The sequence below is a fragment of the Chelon labrosus genome (assembly GCF_963514085.1).
Source record: "Chelon labrosus genome assembly, chromosome: 3".
In the NCBI taxonomy this organism is placed as follows: domain Eukaryota; kingdom Metazoa; phylum Chordata; class Actinopteri; order Mugiliformes; family Mugilidae; genus Chelon; species Chelon labrosus.
Window position 1 is genome coordinate 2,675,959 of NC_140339.1, and position 13,097 is coordinate 2,689,055.

Here is a 13,097-nt window from a genome sequence, read left to right on the forward strand (position 1 = left end):
AACCGTGAGAGTTGTAAAAAGAAAAAATCTCTCAGATCGTACTGATCAGACTCCAAACTCACAAGATGGCGCTGTCTGTACCCCTGGGAAAATAGCGTCAGTTTGGCCAATGCAAGGACGTTAAGACGAGTTCTCCATATTTATATACAGTCTATGTTTTCTGGGCCAGGAGTTTACACCACCACCTCTACATCTGATTACTGAAAACTCCTTCTGATCAGTCTGCGTTCATGTAAACATCTTTAGCTTCTTCCAATGCCAAAGAGCAAATCATTAGCTCTGGCACCTGGATCCTGGATGCTAGCAAAGTTTTGGCTAATGTTAGCATCTCTATACTGGTCTTTAATGGATCAGATTGGAAGTTAAGAGCTTTTCCTCTTGCCGTGAAAGTAAAAGTTGAAACAGTGTTATTACTGTACTGTATGCTAAGCTAAACACCCAATCAGGGTTGGGTTAGCGCTAAAGAACAGTTTTATATTTGTCAGGCGACTGTTAAAAACCTCTGCAAGCCAGCAGCTCATTCCCAAAATGTCAAACTTTTCTTCCTCCGCCGGGCTAATTTTAATTTTTTTGTGAAGCAGCTGAGGAAGAAGCATGGGCGTGCCTTCGATGGGTGTCGAGCTCATCTGCCGTAGCTAGTTGTGTGTTTGTAGGCTGCTTTTTTTTTTTCTAACCGTGTTTGACACTTAAACCTTCAGATGTCAGTCAGGGCGTTCATTTTGGGCCGAGCTTAGAAGAAGGAACCCGCGAGAACCGGGTCACATCGTCACAGTTTTTAACTTCAACGATCAACAAACGACAAACTCTCTGACCAAAATGTGAACTGCTGTGATGCATTTTAAACGCTCGGATTTGCAGATTAACATGGAGTTGAATTTGAAGTTTTACTCTGCTGTGTTTACAATTTTAGCCACTCTGGAAGCAGATTTTAAATTTGAGCAGGCTGGTCAACCTCGGCCCGGGTTTACCCAAACGAATGCACCGATTTGTAACGCACGAATGTTGCACAAGTGTTTTATGTTCTGGAAAACGACTTGAATTTCCAGTTTATTTATTAAAATATACACACTCACCTACACTGAACGTTCTCCCTGGTCTGTTTCATGACATGTTTTTGGGTAAAAGCTACAATACCACAGCCTCCAAAAGTCTCCATCAACTTGTCCAGAGACTTCCTGAAGAGCTAAAGATTTCCACTGAGGTCTAAAACCCCAAATTTTTGGTTTTTACATCATTTTGGTGAACACAACAACCTGAATAATTTTTTTACGTCGACCTTCTAAGTGCAGATCTCTGGTGGACATCTTTCTAATCGTAGATTTCCTCTGTGCCTCTGTGTTGTTATGTCAAACCACAATGAACAAATCTGAAATACAAGAATTCAAGCAATGAAGAATGTCCCAATCGTTGGTAGATCTTTGTTTTAGGTTGGTCTTAAATTAAAACCACGCCATAACTCTGTTTTAATGGCGGTTGGCTAGCGTCAAAGTTGCCAAAAAGCAGAAGAAGCAAAGTCACATGGAAGAGCTTATTAGTAAATACTGTAATATAGATGTAGGTGGTAGTAGATCACCATTCAATACTACCAATAACACTAACACTCCCATCAAGGCTGGGAGAAGACAAGGAAAGACGTTAGGAAGCTACACCAGGGGAGGAAAGGTTTGAAATCAAAACTCAGACACAAGCCTTTAAATAAAAATGGTTTATTCTCTTTCAATATAGCTTTTGTTCTATCCATAGCAGAAAAGGAGCCTCCACGCCACTCAGTGCTAAAACCTGGAACTGGATCTCAGGTCACCACAGCGTCTTTACAGCAACAACACCGGTTTGATACCGATCCAACGACAGTCACTTGACTTGTTTTTTTTAAAAACAGGTGGAGGGTGATGGGACGGGGGACGGGGGTACGAGGAGGAGGAGGAAGAGGAGGAGGAAGAGGAGGGGGGAGGAAGAAGAGGGAGGGGCCGGATCTGATTTTTAGATCCGAGTTATTTATTTGTGACTCAGACGGAGCAGCTCAGATTTACCTCCCCCCTCCCTTCCCCTCCCCTCCCCTCCCCTCCCCAGGCTTTGTTAGGTTTGATCCGTGCGTGTTTTTGTGTGTGCTGCAAAATTGACATCTTGCTCCAGTATGGCTGTTGATGTGGAGGCAGAGGTTTCTGCCACGAAAAGGTCACAAGTTGAGGTAACAAAGATTCTTCCTGAGTGGACGAAGGAAAAGACAAGACAATCAGAAGAGACACGCTTGGACAGTCTGAACATTCACAACCAGAGGACTTGGTTTTAGTTTGCTAAAGTTTAGTAAATGTTCAATTAAAATAGGTAAAGTATAATCCCTGTAGAAAAGCAAACAAATGTTAATGCAGGTTCCACTGACAGTGTTGAGAAAATGATTAACTGGATATGTTTCTTTATCTGAAGACTACAGTCTCGTTGCTCGTCTCTTAACAAGGTGAAGCTCTCTCGTCGTCACCTCTCTTCAGGTTTCTGTTGAGGCTAACGTTCAGACACCTGGATGAGATGTTAACATGCAACAGTATCCTGCTTTCATTCACAGGACTCCCGCGACAATGTTCGGGTTTCTCAGAACGCCGGTTAAAGTTCCTGGACAAACGTTTTGTGAAATCTGATCGTGTCCCTGTAAACACAGCCTCCTGACTGCAGCGTCTGCAGCGGTTACAGTTAACTGAGAGCTCAGTCAGTCACAATAATCTAAGGTTTGAACGAAAACAAAGCTAATTTTTAAAGTCTCTGTTTGACAAGCCACCAAACGTATCACTGTAAATACATCAGAACAGAAGGTGTGTGTGAATTACCTGCTCTCTCTGGGTATCATGTTGCATTGGAGCTGCTTATTGCCTTTGTGCCATCTGTGTTGGCGTTTGCCTGTTCCTTCACTACAGGATCTGAGGAGAAAACGCAGCGTCACTTCATCACAAACTCCAGCAGAGCTAACGCAGACACAAAATCTACTAATATTTTCAGGCAAGTGTTGAGGCAAACTCATGACACAGCTTTCAGAAAAAGGCTGTAAATTTAAATGCGACTGTGACACATTGGTCATTCTCTTTATTATTGGGTTATTACAACCCATGTTTTATATACTGTGTAATACGTGTGAGTGCAGACAGCTGGTACTAACAGAAGTATGGGTGCTGCATGGCCTCCGCTGCCGTCAGCCTCTGCTGGTGGTCGTAGCGCAGCAGCTTGTCCAGCAGGTCCAGAGCCTCCGGACTCACCAGGTGCTGGTTCTCTGACTGGATGAACTGCTCCCAACGCTTCCGTGTTTGTCTGGAAAAAAAATTGAAATAAATAAAAATGTCCTGAAACACGTAAATAGTAACTGAAATGTGCGTTACAGCAGGGGCGACAGACCAACTCTAATATTTAAAACAGACAACAACAAACACAAATAACTAAAGTAAAAGAGACAGATTCTTAGCTAAATGAGAACGTTGACTTATGTCTCCAATTATAAGTACCATCTGACAGCCGTGAGGCTAGGAAGCTTAGAGGAGCTACTGTTAGCTGAGAGGCTAGGGAGCTAAGAAGAGCTACTGTTAGCTGAGAGGCTAGGAAGCTAAGAAGAGCTACTGTTAGCTGAGAGGCTAGGAAGAGGTACTGTTAGCTGAGAGGCTAGGAAGCTAAGAAGAACTACTGTTAGCTAAGAGGCTAAGAAGCTTAGAGGAGCTACTGTTAGCTGAGAGGCTAGGAAGAGCTACTGTTAGCTGAGAGGCTAGGAAGCTAAGAAGAGCTACTGTTAGCTGAAAGGCTAAGAAGCTTAGAGGAGCTACTGTTAGCTGAGAGGCTAAGAAGCTTAGAGGAGCTACTGCTAGCTGAGAGGCTAGGAAGCTAAGAAGAGCTACTGTTAGCTGAGAGGCTAAGAAGCTAGGAAGAGCTACTGTTAGCTGAGAGGCTAAGAAGCTAGGAAGAGCTACCGTTGGCTAAGAGGCTAGGAAGCTAAGAAGAGCTACTGTTAGCTGAGAGGCTAGGAAGCTAGGAAGAGCTACCGTTAGCTGAGAGGCTAGGAAGCTAGGAAGAGCTACTGTTAGCTGAGAGGCTAGGAAGCTAAGAAGAGCTACTGTTAGCTAAGAGGCTAGGAAGCTAAGAAGAGCTACTGTTAGCTGAGAGGCTAGGAAGCTAGGAAGAGCTACTGTTAGCTAAGAGGCTAGGAAGCTAAGAAGAGCTACTGTTAGCTGAGAGGCTAGGAAGCTAGGAAGAGCTACTGTTAGCTGAGAGGCTAGGAAGCTAAGAAGAGCTACTGTTAGCTAAGAGGCTAGGAAGCTAAGAAGAGCTACTGTTAGCTGAGAGGCTAGGAAGCTAGGAAGAGCTACTGTTAGCTAAGAGGCTAGGAAGCTAAGAAGAGCTACTGTTAGCTGAGAGGCTAGGAAGCTAGGAAGAGCTACTGTTAGCTAAGAGGCTAGGAAGCTAAGAAGAGCTACTGTTGGCTGAGAGGCTATAGGAAACAGGGCGTCTCCAGGAAGAACTGGAAGCTTACATTACTGTTTCTTCTTCCTCTTCCTTGTTTATTCAGTGAATCCTTATCTGATCTATTCAATCTTTTATAAGCATCAGTAGTTGACAGGTGTTCTTCCTTATTATGTTAAATGAAGAGCCTTCCATTTCTCAGCTGTTTTGACTACATTTGCATGAGTTTCTACTGTTTCTACCTTAACAGCTTTGACAAGGAAACCGTCAGATACTCACTGTCCCAGCAGGTCTTTGAAGCGAGTGTCCAGTTCTATGTGATATTTGTGCAGATAACCGAAGAGCTCGTCTGTGCCGAGAACCTTAGCGATGCGGACAAGCTGCAGAACAAAAATGGAGAGTTAATAAAGTCAGATATCTTTTTTTATTTTTATTTTTTTAATGTAGAGTAATATGCAGTGCCCTTAAAACTATTTTATTTTCCAGAATTTTCAACATTTCTACATAAACATGACTCCAAACATCAGTGGATTTTCACACAATTTCTTACAGTACACAAAGAATCCAATCAAACAAATGAAGCAAAAATACGATGCTTTTGTATTTGGGGATTCAGGAAAGTGAGACAATACTACATATCTGTGAGGTGCAATAGTAAGTGCACCTCTTGGATTACAAATTAATTTCAAGGCCAAATCAGAGTGTTCAGAAGTGTCTCCATCAGTGTAATGAGACTCAGGTGTGGTTCAGTTCCTGGTTTAGTTTAAATAAATCAGGGATTTGTCTCAGTCTGATCTTCACAACACATGTTTGTGGAAGTGTATGATGGCAACAGAGAAAATGAGCTTTCTAAGGAGCTCAGAGAAAGAGTTGTTGTTGCTCATCAGGCTGGAAAAGGTTCCAAAACCATCTCTAAAGAGTTTGGAACCCACAAATAATCAACAGCCAGGGATTAAACCCACGAACTACGAGGAATCCTCCAAGCCACTGTAGACAGCAGTTACAAGAAACGTTCAGTTAATGTTTTTGCCGCACAAGGAAGTCACAGCAGTTACTGGAAATAAGGCTTCACTTTGTTTTGCAACTCCCAGATATGAACAAAGTATAGTATAACATTATAAAGTATAATATATAAGCATAATATTTCTTTTTCATTTGTTTAATTGGGTTCTCTTTGTTTAGTTTTGAGTCGTTTCTATCTGTGTGAAATGTAGAAATCTGTGAGTGGTACTGTAATTGTTAAGTTGCACCGAGTCAGACAGTTGAACCTCTTTCTGCAGCGCTCCACTTTATAAACTAATAAACTCTCATATAAATATCACTGTACCATGAGAGGTGGTTTAAATGTTCCATTAAACATAAATGGATGAAAGGAGAAACACAGAAAGATGGTTTTGATGAGGAGTTTTTGAAAAGCCTTGGATTGTCACATGCTGCCCTCTGCCTGATAAATACAGCACTTTTTTTTTTTTTCTATAATTCATTTCACATCTTAGTCAGTTTAGACCTCTGCGTTAGATGGAACACATGGAGCAAAGGTTAACTGAGGAGGTTCACTGATACAAACATTTGTACGACACGTGTTTCAGTCGCCATCGCTGAAAGTGAAGCAGGAAGTAGAAACAAAAATGAACCCGACTGGCAAAAAAAAACAGACACAGCGCCGACTGGTGTTTGGGTGGCGTTGTTACAGAGCGAGCCAGACTGACGAGCGAACAAGCAGAAATGACTCTCACTGACGTAGGCTACGTATGTAGGTTACGGTTAAAGCACCTTTACAGTCACAAAGGAAAACAACAGACGGCAGAGGACTGTTACGGCTGTGAAAGTTACTTTCACGGATGATGAGAACAAACTAAATAATGTTTAACCACAACAGATTACGCTGAATAAACAAGCTGCTAACCACAGAGGCTGAACCTTTTACTCTGTGTACAGCTCAATCACATGTCGCATTTAAGCCAAGATACTGATCCTAAATACATAAAGCTTGTGAATAACAGTGAGCTGAATATTTACTTTAGCGAAGATGTCATCTTACCTGGTCGTAGTTGTCTTGGCCGTGAAAAAATGGTTCCTTCAGAAAGATCATGCTGGCCAACATGCAACCTAGACTCCACATGTCCAAACTGTAGTCATACATCTGGGGAAAAAACAAGAAGAATGGAAGAACTAATGGCTAAGACGGATTTATAAGCAAATGGAGGCAGTTAATGAGGAAAATGTTATATAAAATGACAGCCAATAGATCAGAAAGACTTGACTTGCCAAGATTTTTTAAGTCAATCCATCAAACAAAGTCAATCCGCCTCAAAGAACCCAGAGATATCTCACAACTAGTGATTTTAGACTTAAAAACAAGAAGATTTGTTTTAATACAAGAAAATTATGAACAGAACAGTTCACTCAATAGCAACAGTTGTGACTTTAAGTTCTGTCATTGTTCTGTACTGTATGAGTAACGGCTGACAAGGAGACGATGCTTGAAATACAGTAGTTGTTGCACTTGTCTGTGTTCATCTAAAACCTTTTATTAGTCTGGTAATTCTCATTTTAAGCATTAACTTAAGCAAAGCAATCAGTTATATTAGATTTAAAGCGAGTCAAATGCTCAAACACAAAAACTGCCTAGTAAGGAGAATCATCTCAATAGAAAAACAAACAAAAAAACAAAAACACCAAGCATATTCTGCCTTGATTTTAAGACATTTAATCTTAGTTTAATTCCAGTCCTTGCAGTGTAAGTGACAGTGGTCTCGTTAAATGAGTGTACCTGATAGTCCACTAGCAGCTCGGGGCCTTTGAAATAGCGGGAGGCCACCCTGACGTTGTATTCCTGAGCGGGATGGTAGAATTCAGCCAAACCCCAGTCTATAAGACGCAGCTGCGACACGAAACAGAAAGCGTACATTAATAATCAGGGTTTCACTGTTTTAAGAAAGAGTTTCTTGAAGACGTTTCATCCAAGTCTTTAAAAGACTGGTGGGGAGTTGGGGTTTCATCTGAGGGTGTTGTCCACCTGGAACTTGAATGACTCGGGTCTGTGATACTGGAAACTGTTTAGATGCCATTTTCTTTCCCATAATAATTATACTCCAACAAACCATTACTGTCCAGAGACTCCAGACTCAAGGTGTTACTCTGGTGGTTAACAGAGGAACTGTCCAGGTGGGCAACACAAACAGATGTTCCTATTACAAGCTTCAAGAACACAAATAAATAGTCAAACAAGTTGTCAGCGGTACCTTCCTCAGCTGGTGGTCGATCATCACGTTGTGGGGCTTCACGTCCCTGTGCATGATCCCCATACTGTGACAGTAGTCCAGAGCCTTGAAGAAGACACACACTTAATGTTACTGGCTGGTTTTCATCCAGATGTGGACCAATGTTCAGTTTTTATCGATGCTGGTTTGATCAGTTCCTTTCAGAGAGACTCCAGGCCTGAAGGCTGCTACTAACTCAACTGTCATGTAGATGGCGCAACATAATTTAATAAGTATTTAAAAGTGATGAGTTGAGATGAGACTGGGGGAGATGTAAACAAGATGAATTACCTTAAGAAGCTCATACATGTAGTAACGGATATCATAGTCTGTCAGCTTCTGGTAAAGCTCCTGTGGACCAGATGGAAGACGTGTTAGATGTTTGGAAGAAGCATTAGTCCCAGGAGCTAAACACATACAGCTTTAACTGGAGGGGTTATATGCGCGTTATTAATAATGGATATCAATGCCTTTGCATGGATGGTGACCCTGCTGGTAGTTCTGCATGTACCTTAAAATCTGTGTTATTGATGCACTCAAAGACAAGCGCTGGTGTTCTGGACTGCAAAAGAGAGGAGGACAAAACAGGGCTCAACTGAGGAGAACAGCAGGTAGACGGAGACCACCGTCCCCGAGTTACAAGCATGGCTGGATCACCACGGCTCACATGCCGACATGCAGCCCAGCGACCGCGGCTGACTCACCACCGGGTCTTTGACCGTGTCGACCAGACGGATGATGTTGGTGCCTCCTCGCAGATTTTCAAGAATTTTGATTTCCCGTTTGATCTTCTTCTTCTTGACGGGCTGCGGGAGGAAACGGGACGTTAAGATTCACCATCGGTGAGGAACTAAATGGCACATTATCTATTAATACACTCATATATGTATATTGTCTGCATTTTGTGAATGGAAAAGGACAAAATGCAAAAACTATAGCCTTCAAAAAGTGACAACAACATCCTACATATGTCATAGGAATATAAATGCCTCATCTAATTCTCAGCCGTTAGAAAGAGGTGGAAAACCCTTCAATAATCTGTTAAACAGGAAAATGTTAGCTCCTATTAACTATGTAAACACTTCTGTGGTCATCTTCTTCTACTCAATGAAATGCATGTCGTCTATAAAGCTGCATATTCTGTTCAATTTCCAGACCTGATGCTCCACAGCAGCAGAACGTCTTTGCCAAAAATAGTGATTTATGTTCTGGAGCATGTGAACACATTATCTTCTTCTTCTTCTTCTTCTGTTCTACTTGAAGCAGAATCTGTATTTGGCTCATGTCAAAATGTGTGATGATGGATTAATAGAAAAACAGACTCACCTTGAGGATTTTTACCACCACCTTCTCGTTGTTGGTCACATTTATGGCCTCGAACACTTCGCTGTACTTCCCTCGACCCAGTTTGCGCACCAGCTGATAGTTGTCTTGATTGCTGAGACAGAGAACAGAAACATTTACAAATATTTAAATCAGAACAGCCACATCTGGTCGGTTAAAGCGTAACACACTGAGCTGTACCTCCAGTTTGGCACATGTGCGTCGTAGTCCCAGTACTCTCGGTTCTTCTGTGTGTTGACGTCGGTGTACACCCGAGCCTTGCTGCTGGCCGGCGTTGATCCGGGCATCGCTAGCTTTGAGGCTCCGTGTCGGGCACCCTTACCTCCCTCTGAATACTTGTTGGCTTGATAGCGGAAGGCAGAGCACCGACTCTCCAGAATGCGCGGCTCTAGGATCCCCGGGCACTGCTTACCATCGGCTTTGACCGACTGTGCCCTCTGATCAAAGGAGTCCGGCCAGTCCGACGCAGCCGCTGAGCAGAACGACAGAGCTACGATGACCGAGTGAGTGAAGCCCCTGAGCAGGATGTTGGGTATGATGGCGTGGAGAGCCGCCAGCTGCAGAGAGACAAAGGACAGAGGACAGAGGACAGAGTAACGTTAGAGATTATATCTTGAATGTTACGGCTGCAACTTTCTTTATGAAAACGTTTCTTTCTTCTAGAAATAAAATCAAGATAGATAGATAGATAGACCGATCAGGCACAACATTATGACCACTGAAAGGAGAAGTGAATAACATTTAAACCATCTTGTGACAGTTCAACATTCTGCTGGGAAACTTCTGGACCTGGCATTCATTGGTGTGGATGTTACTTAGACATGTAGCACCCACCTAGACCAGACCAGGCACCCCCACCCCATAGCAATGACACTCCTTGATGGCAGCAGCCATCCCCAGCAGGATGCAGCCTGACACAGACACACACACAAAAACACTTTAGGAACAACTAAAATAAAAAACATGAAGAACAGCACAAGGTGTTGACCTGGCCTCCAAATTCACTAGATCCCAAACTGATCAAGTATCTGTGGGATGATCCACAGAGGCCCCTCCCCTCAAAGCCCCCCCCCACCCACCCCCACTAACAACAGGACACCCTCAGAAGGCCCATGTCCATTCTCTGATGAGTCACCACAAGGGAGACCTGCACAATATTAGGAAGGTGGTCATAATGTTATGCCTGACTGTTATGCATCTTCTGTAACAGCTTGTCCTGTGACGGGCCGCGGGGGGGGGCTGGAGCCTATCCCAGCGGTCATCGGGTGAGAGGCTATGTGGTAATATAACACGTATACATGTAAAATATATCTGATTGATTGCAGCCTCCGATCATGATCAGCTGATATTCCACCTAAACAGTTTGATCTGCAACCTCAACAACAGGCAATGATTTATTTTTTTCATCAGGGATTGGCAGCAAAAATGCATTAATTGATTTATCAGTCTAAAGAAAATGTTGTTGCAACAAATTTGATGATCAATTCAACACTGAGGTAAAAATTCATGCAAAGCTGCCTAAAATTTTATGGTTTGCTTTTTTGTGTGTGTGTGAAAAAGCGTTTTGAATCATATATTTACCAATACTGAACATTTTTTAGGCAATAGTCATTGTAAACAGAATAATCAACTGACTAATTGTTGATTGCATAGTAAGAGTTTGAGGAGAGATTAGTTCTGTTTTAAACATGACGACATAGAAACCATCTAAAGCCCAGGTCCAGATCTACGAAACGTAAACACATTCTGTAAAAACAAAAACAAAAAAAGCAGATTTTACCAGTCACCTCAGACTTGATCAAACACACATATTCAATAGGAAAAGATAAAAAATAAAATGAACAGCCAGGTTGTGACAGTTACAAAGCCCACAGATGATTTTTTACCATAGATTTGATTATTTTTCAGATTTATTTAATCAGTGAAAACCATCTCTAGCTTGTCAAACCTTGACATGACTGGCGCAGAAATGTTTCACTCCCAGGCTCAGATAGAAATGCATCACATCTGTGTGAGAACAGAGATCGATTTAAGTCATTCGTTGTCTTTTTGTAGTAATTGTGCGTCTCTCTGAAGTCACGTTGGTAAACTGTAAGTCTCTTTATGGCGGTTTTAAGTTGCTCTGTACTAGTTTTGCATATTTTGCAGTAGTTCTGCATCTCTTCTGTGTATCTGTGGTAATATCCTTTATGGTTGTTGTCATTTCGGATCTCTGTACGTTTGCATCTCTTCATTCTTGTCTCCAGTTGTCAATCCTTTTCTCTGTGGTGGTTTTGAATCTCTTTGTAGTAGTTCGGCACCTTCTATAGCCATTTTGTATCTTTGAGGTATATTTAAATCTCTAGGGCCTTTTAATATCTATTTATATTGGTTTTAAAAAATAAGATTTTTTAATACAAGCTCAACAATAAATAATGTAGAAGTTTAAACTGTGGTTTTGTGGTTATTTTTGTCTCTTTACTGTTGTTTTAAGTCTCTTTTTGGCCATTTAGTGTCTCGTTGTACTAGTTTTGCATCTTTTGGTGCCATTTATCTCTTTATATTCATCTCTTTGCAGTCAATTTGCATCTCTTGGTGATTATTTTTGTCTTTTCGTGGCAGTTTTGTGTCCCTGTATGCTAATTTTGCATCTTGTGTGGTCGTCTTTGTCTCATTGTAGTTGTTTAAAGTCAAGTCATTTTATGCACCTGTTTTTGGTCATTTTAAATCTCTTTGCAGCCATTTTTTTTTTTTTTATATAAGCCATTTGAATCTGTTATAGGATGTTTTAAGTGTCATTTATCTCTTTTTGTAACACTTAAGTATGTATTCAGAATATTATTGCATCTGTTTTAAGTCATTTCTGACTGAAATGTCTCATTGTGATCATTTAAAATGTATTTTTTTTAACAGTCTTGCATCTCATCTAAGTCACTTTTTGCTCTTCAGGGTCATTTTAAGCCTCTTTATTTATGCTTTTGTGCATCTGTGACATTTAGCAGGTGCATTGCAGAGACCCTCTGAACATGAAACCCAGCAGGCCTGTTCAGTAATCCAGTCATTCCAGTTTGATTTTAACAAGTCCCCATGAAAAAACAACACAAACCAGTTCTCCAAGACTAAATGTGGTGTTTGGACTCCGTATCATCGAGGGACAAATAATAATAATAATAATAAATGCTAAAATTACTATTTACACTTTAACTAACACTTTAAAGCATCTTCAGCATCAGTTAGCGTCTTCACTAACGGTAACTGCCAAGCTAACTAGTTCCGCTAACCTAGCTAGCTTAGTTAGCATAAAATTTTTAAACATATAAACCGCTGAAGCACCAGAGCAGATGAATGCAGATGCAAAATTAATATCTTTGTGTACGCAAAACATGTATAGACAACAAGACCTGCATTAATATCGACATTTCACATATGTGAAATCAATAGGGGCTGGGCTAAAGTTAGCCGGCTAACCTCGTCGTAGAAATATCCGAGCTCGGAGGAAGTCCGCCCGACATGAACGTCAGCTAGCTCGTTAGCATCGGCGCTGCGTTGGTGTCCGTGCGGCGGTTGCGGCACCACCGGGTCTGAATTTATCAGTAAACTGTGTAATAACCACAGAATCGGTTATTTGATTATTTTGTCAGAGGGGTGGTGGTGGTACATCCAGCAGCAGTTCGTTAGCAGAACCAGGATGGGCTTCCTTTTTGCAGTAAACATCACCCGGAAGTAAACCGACCCGAAACTCCATCACTGACGAACCGTTATAGACGTTATTAAATACGACTTACACGAAAATAAATCACTGCAACTGCTTTTAAAAATACAAATTCGTTTATTATTAGTTTGCATTGGTGGAGAGTGATAAAATCAGAGCATTTTATTTTGTATTTTCTTCTTATATTCGACTATATTTGTCTAACAGCTGATTAGCGCTTTCATTCTGCGCATGTTCAAAATTTAATGTTACTCAATAATCAAAAATAAATACAGGTAGAAGTTAAATTATTTGTCAGTTGATCTAATGTAAAGTTTAGACTAATAGTTAAATATTTTTGATGAAAAATGGCAGAAACAGAAAATTTT

The 13,097-nt window shown here is 41.3% G+C and overlaps 1 protein-coding gene across 2 annotated transcripts; it reads right to left on the minus strand.

The window, feature by feature from the left end:
- Positions 1-1,690: 1,690 nt before the first annotated feature.
- On the minus strand, positions 1,691-12,778 carry LOC311485409 (casein kinase II subunit alpha'-like). 2 transcript variants are annotated; one of them, XM_084540796.1, is made up of 14 exons: positions 12,486-12,778; positions 10,987-11,045; positions 9,219-9,595; positions 9,021-9,132; positions 8,399-8,500; positions 8,206-8,256; positions 7,986-8,045; positions 7,677-7,760; positions 7,205-7,315; positions 6,473-6,574; positions 4,711-4,811; positions 3,146-3,294; positions 2,820-2,909; positions 1,691-2,204 (listed from the first exon to the last, which is right to left on the minus strand). In XM_084540796.1, the coding sequence occupies exons 2-13, from the start codon at positions 11,038-11,040 to the stop codon at positions 2,836-2,838; spliced, it is 1,377 nt and encodes a 458-aa protein (XP_084396922.1). In that variant the 5' UTR covers positions 11,041-11,045; positions 12,486-12,778; the 3' UTR covers positions 1,691-2,204; positions 2,820-2,835. The 2 variants fall into 2 exon arrangements, with proteins under 2 accessions (XP_084396922.1, XP_084396923.1); XM_084540797.1 differs by lacking the exon at positions 10,987-11,045 and having other exon boundaries at positions 12,486-12,638.
- Positions 12,779-13,097: the final 319 nt, after the last annotated feature.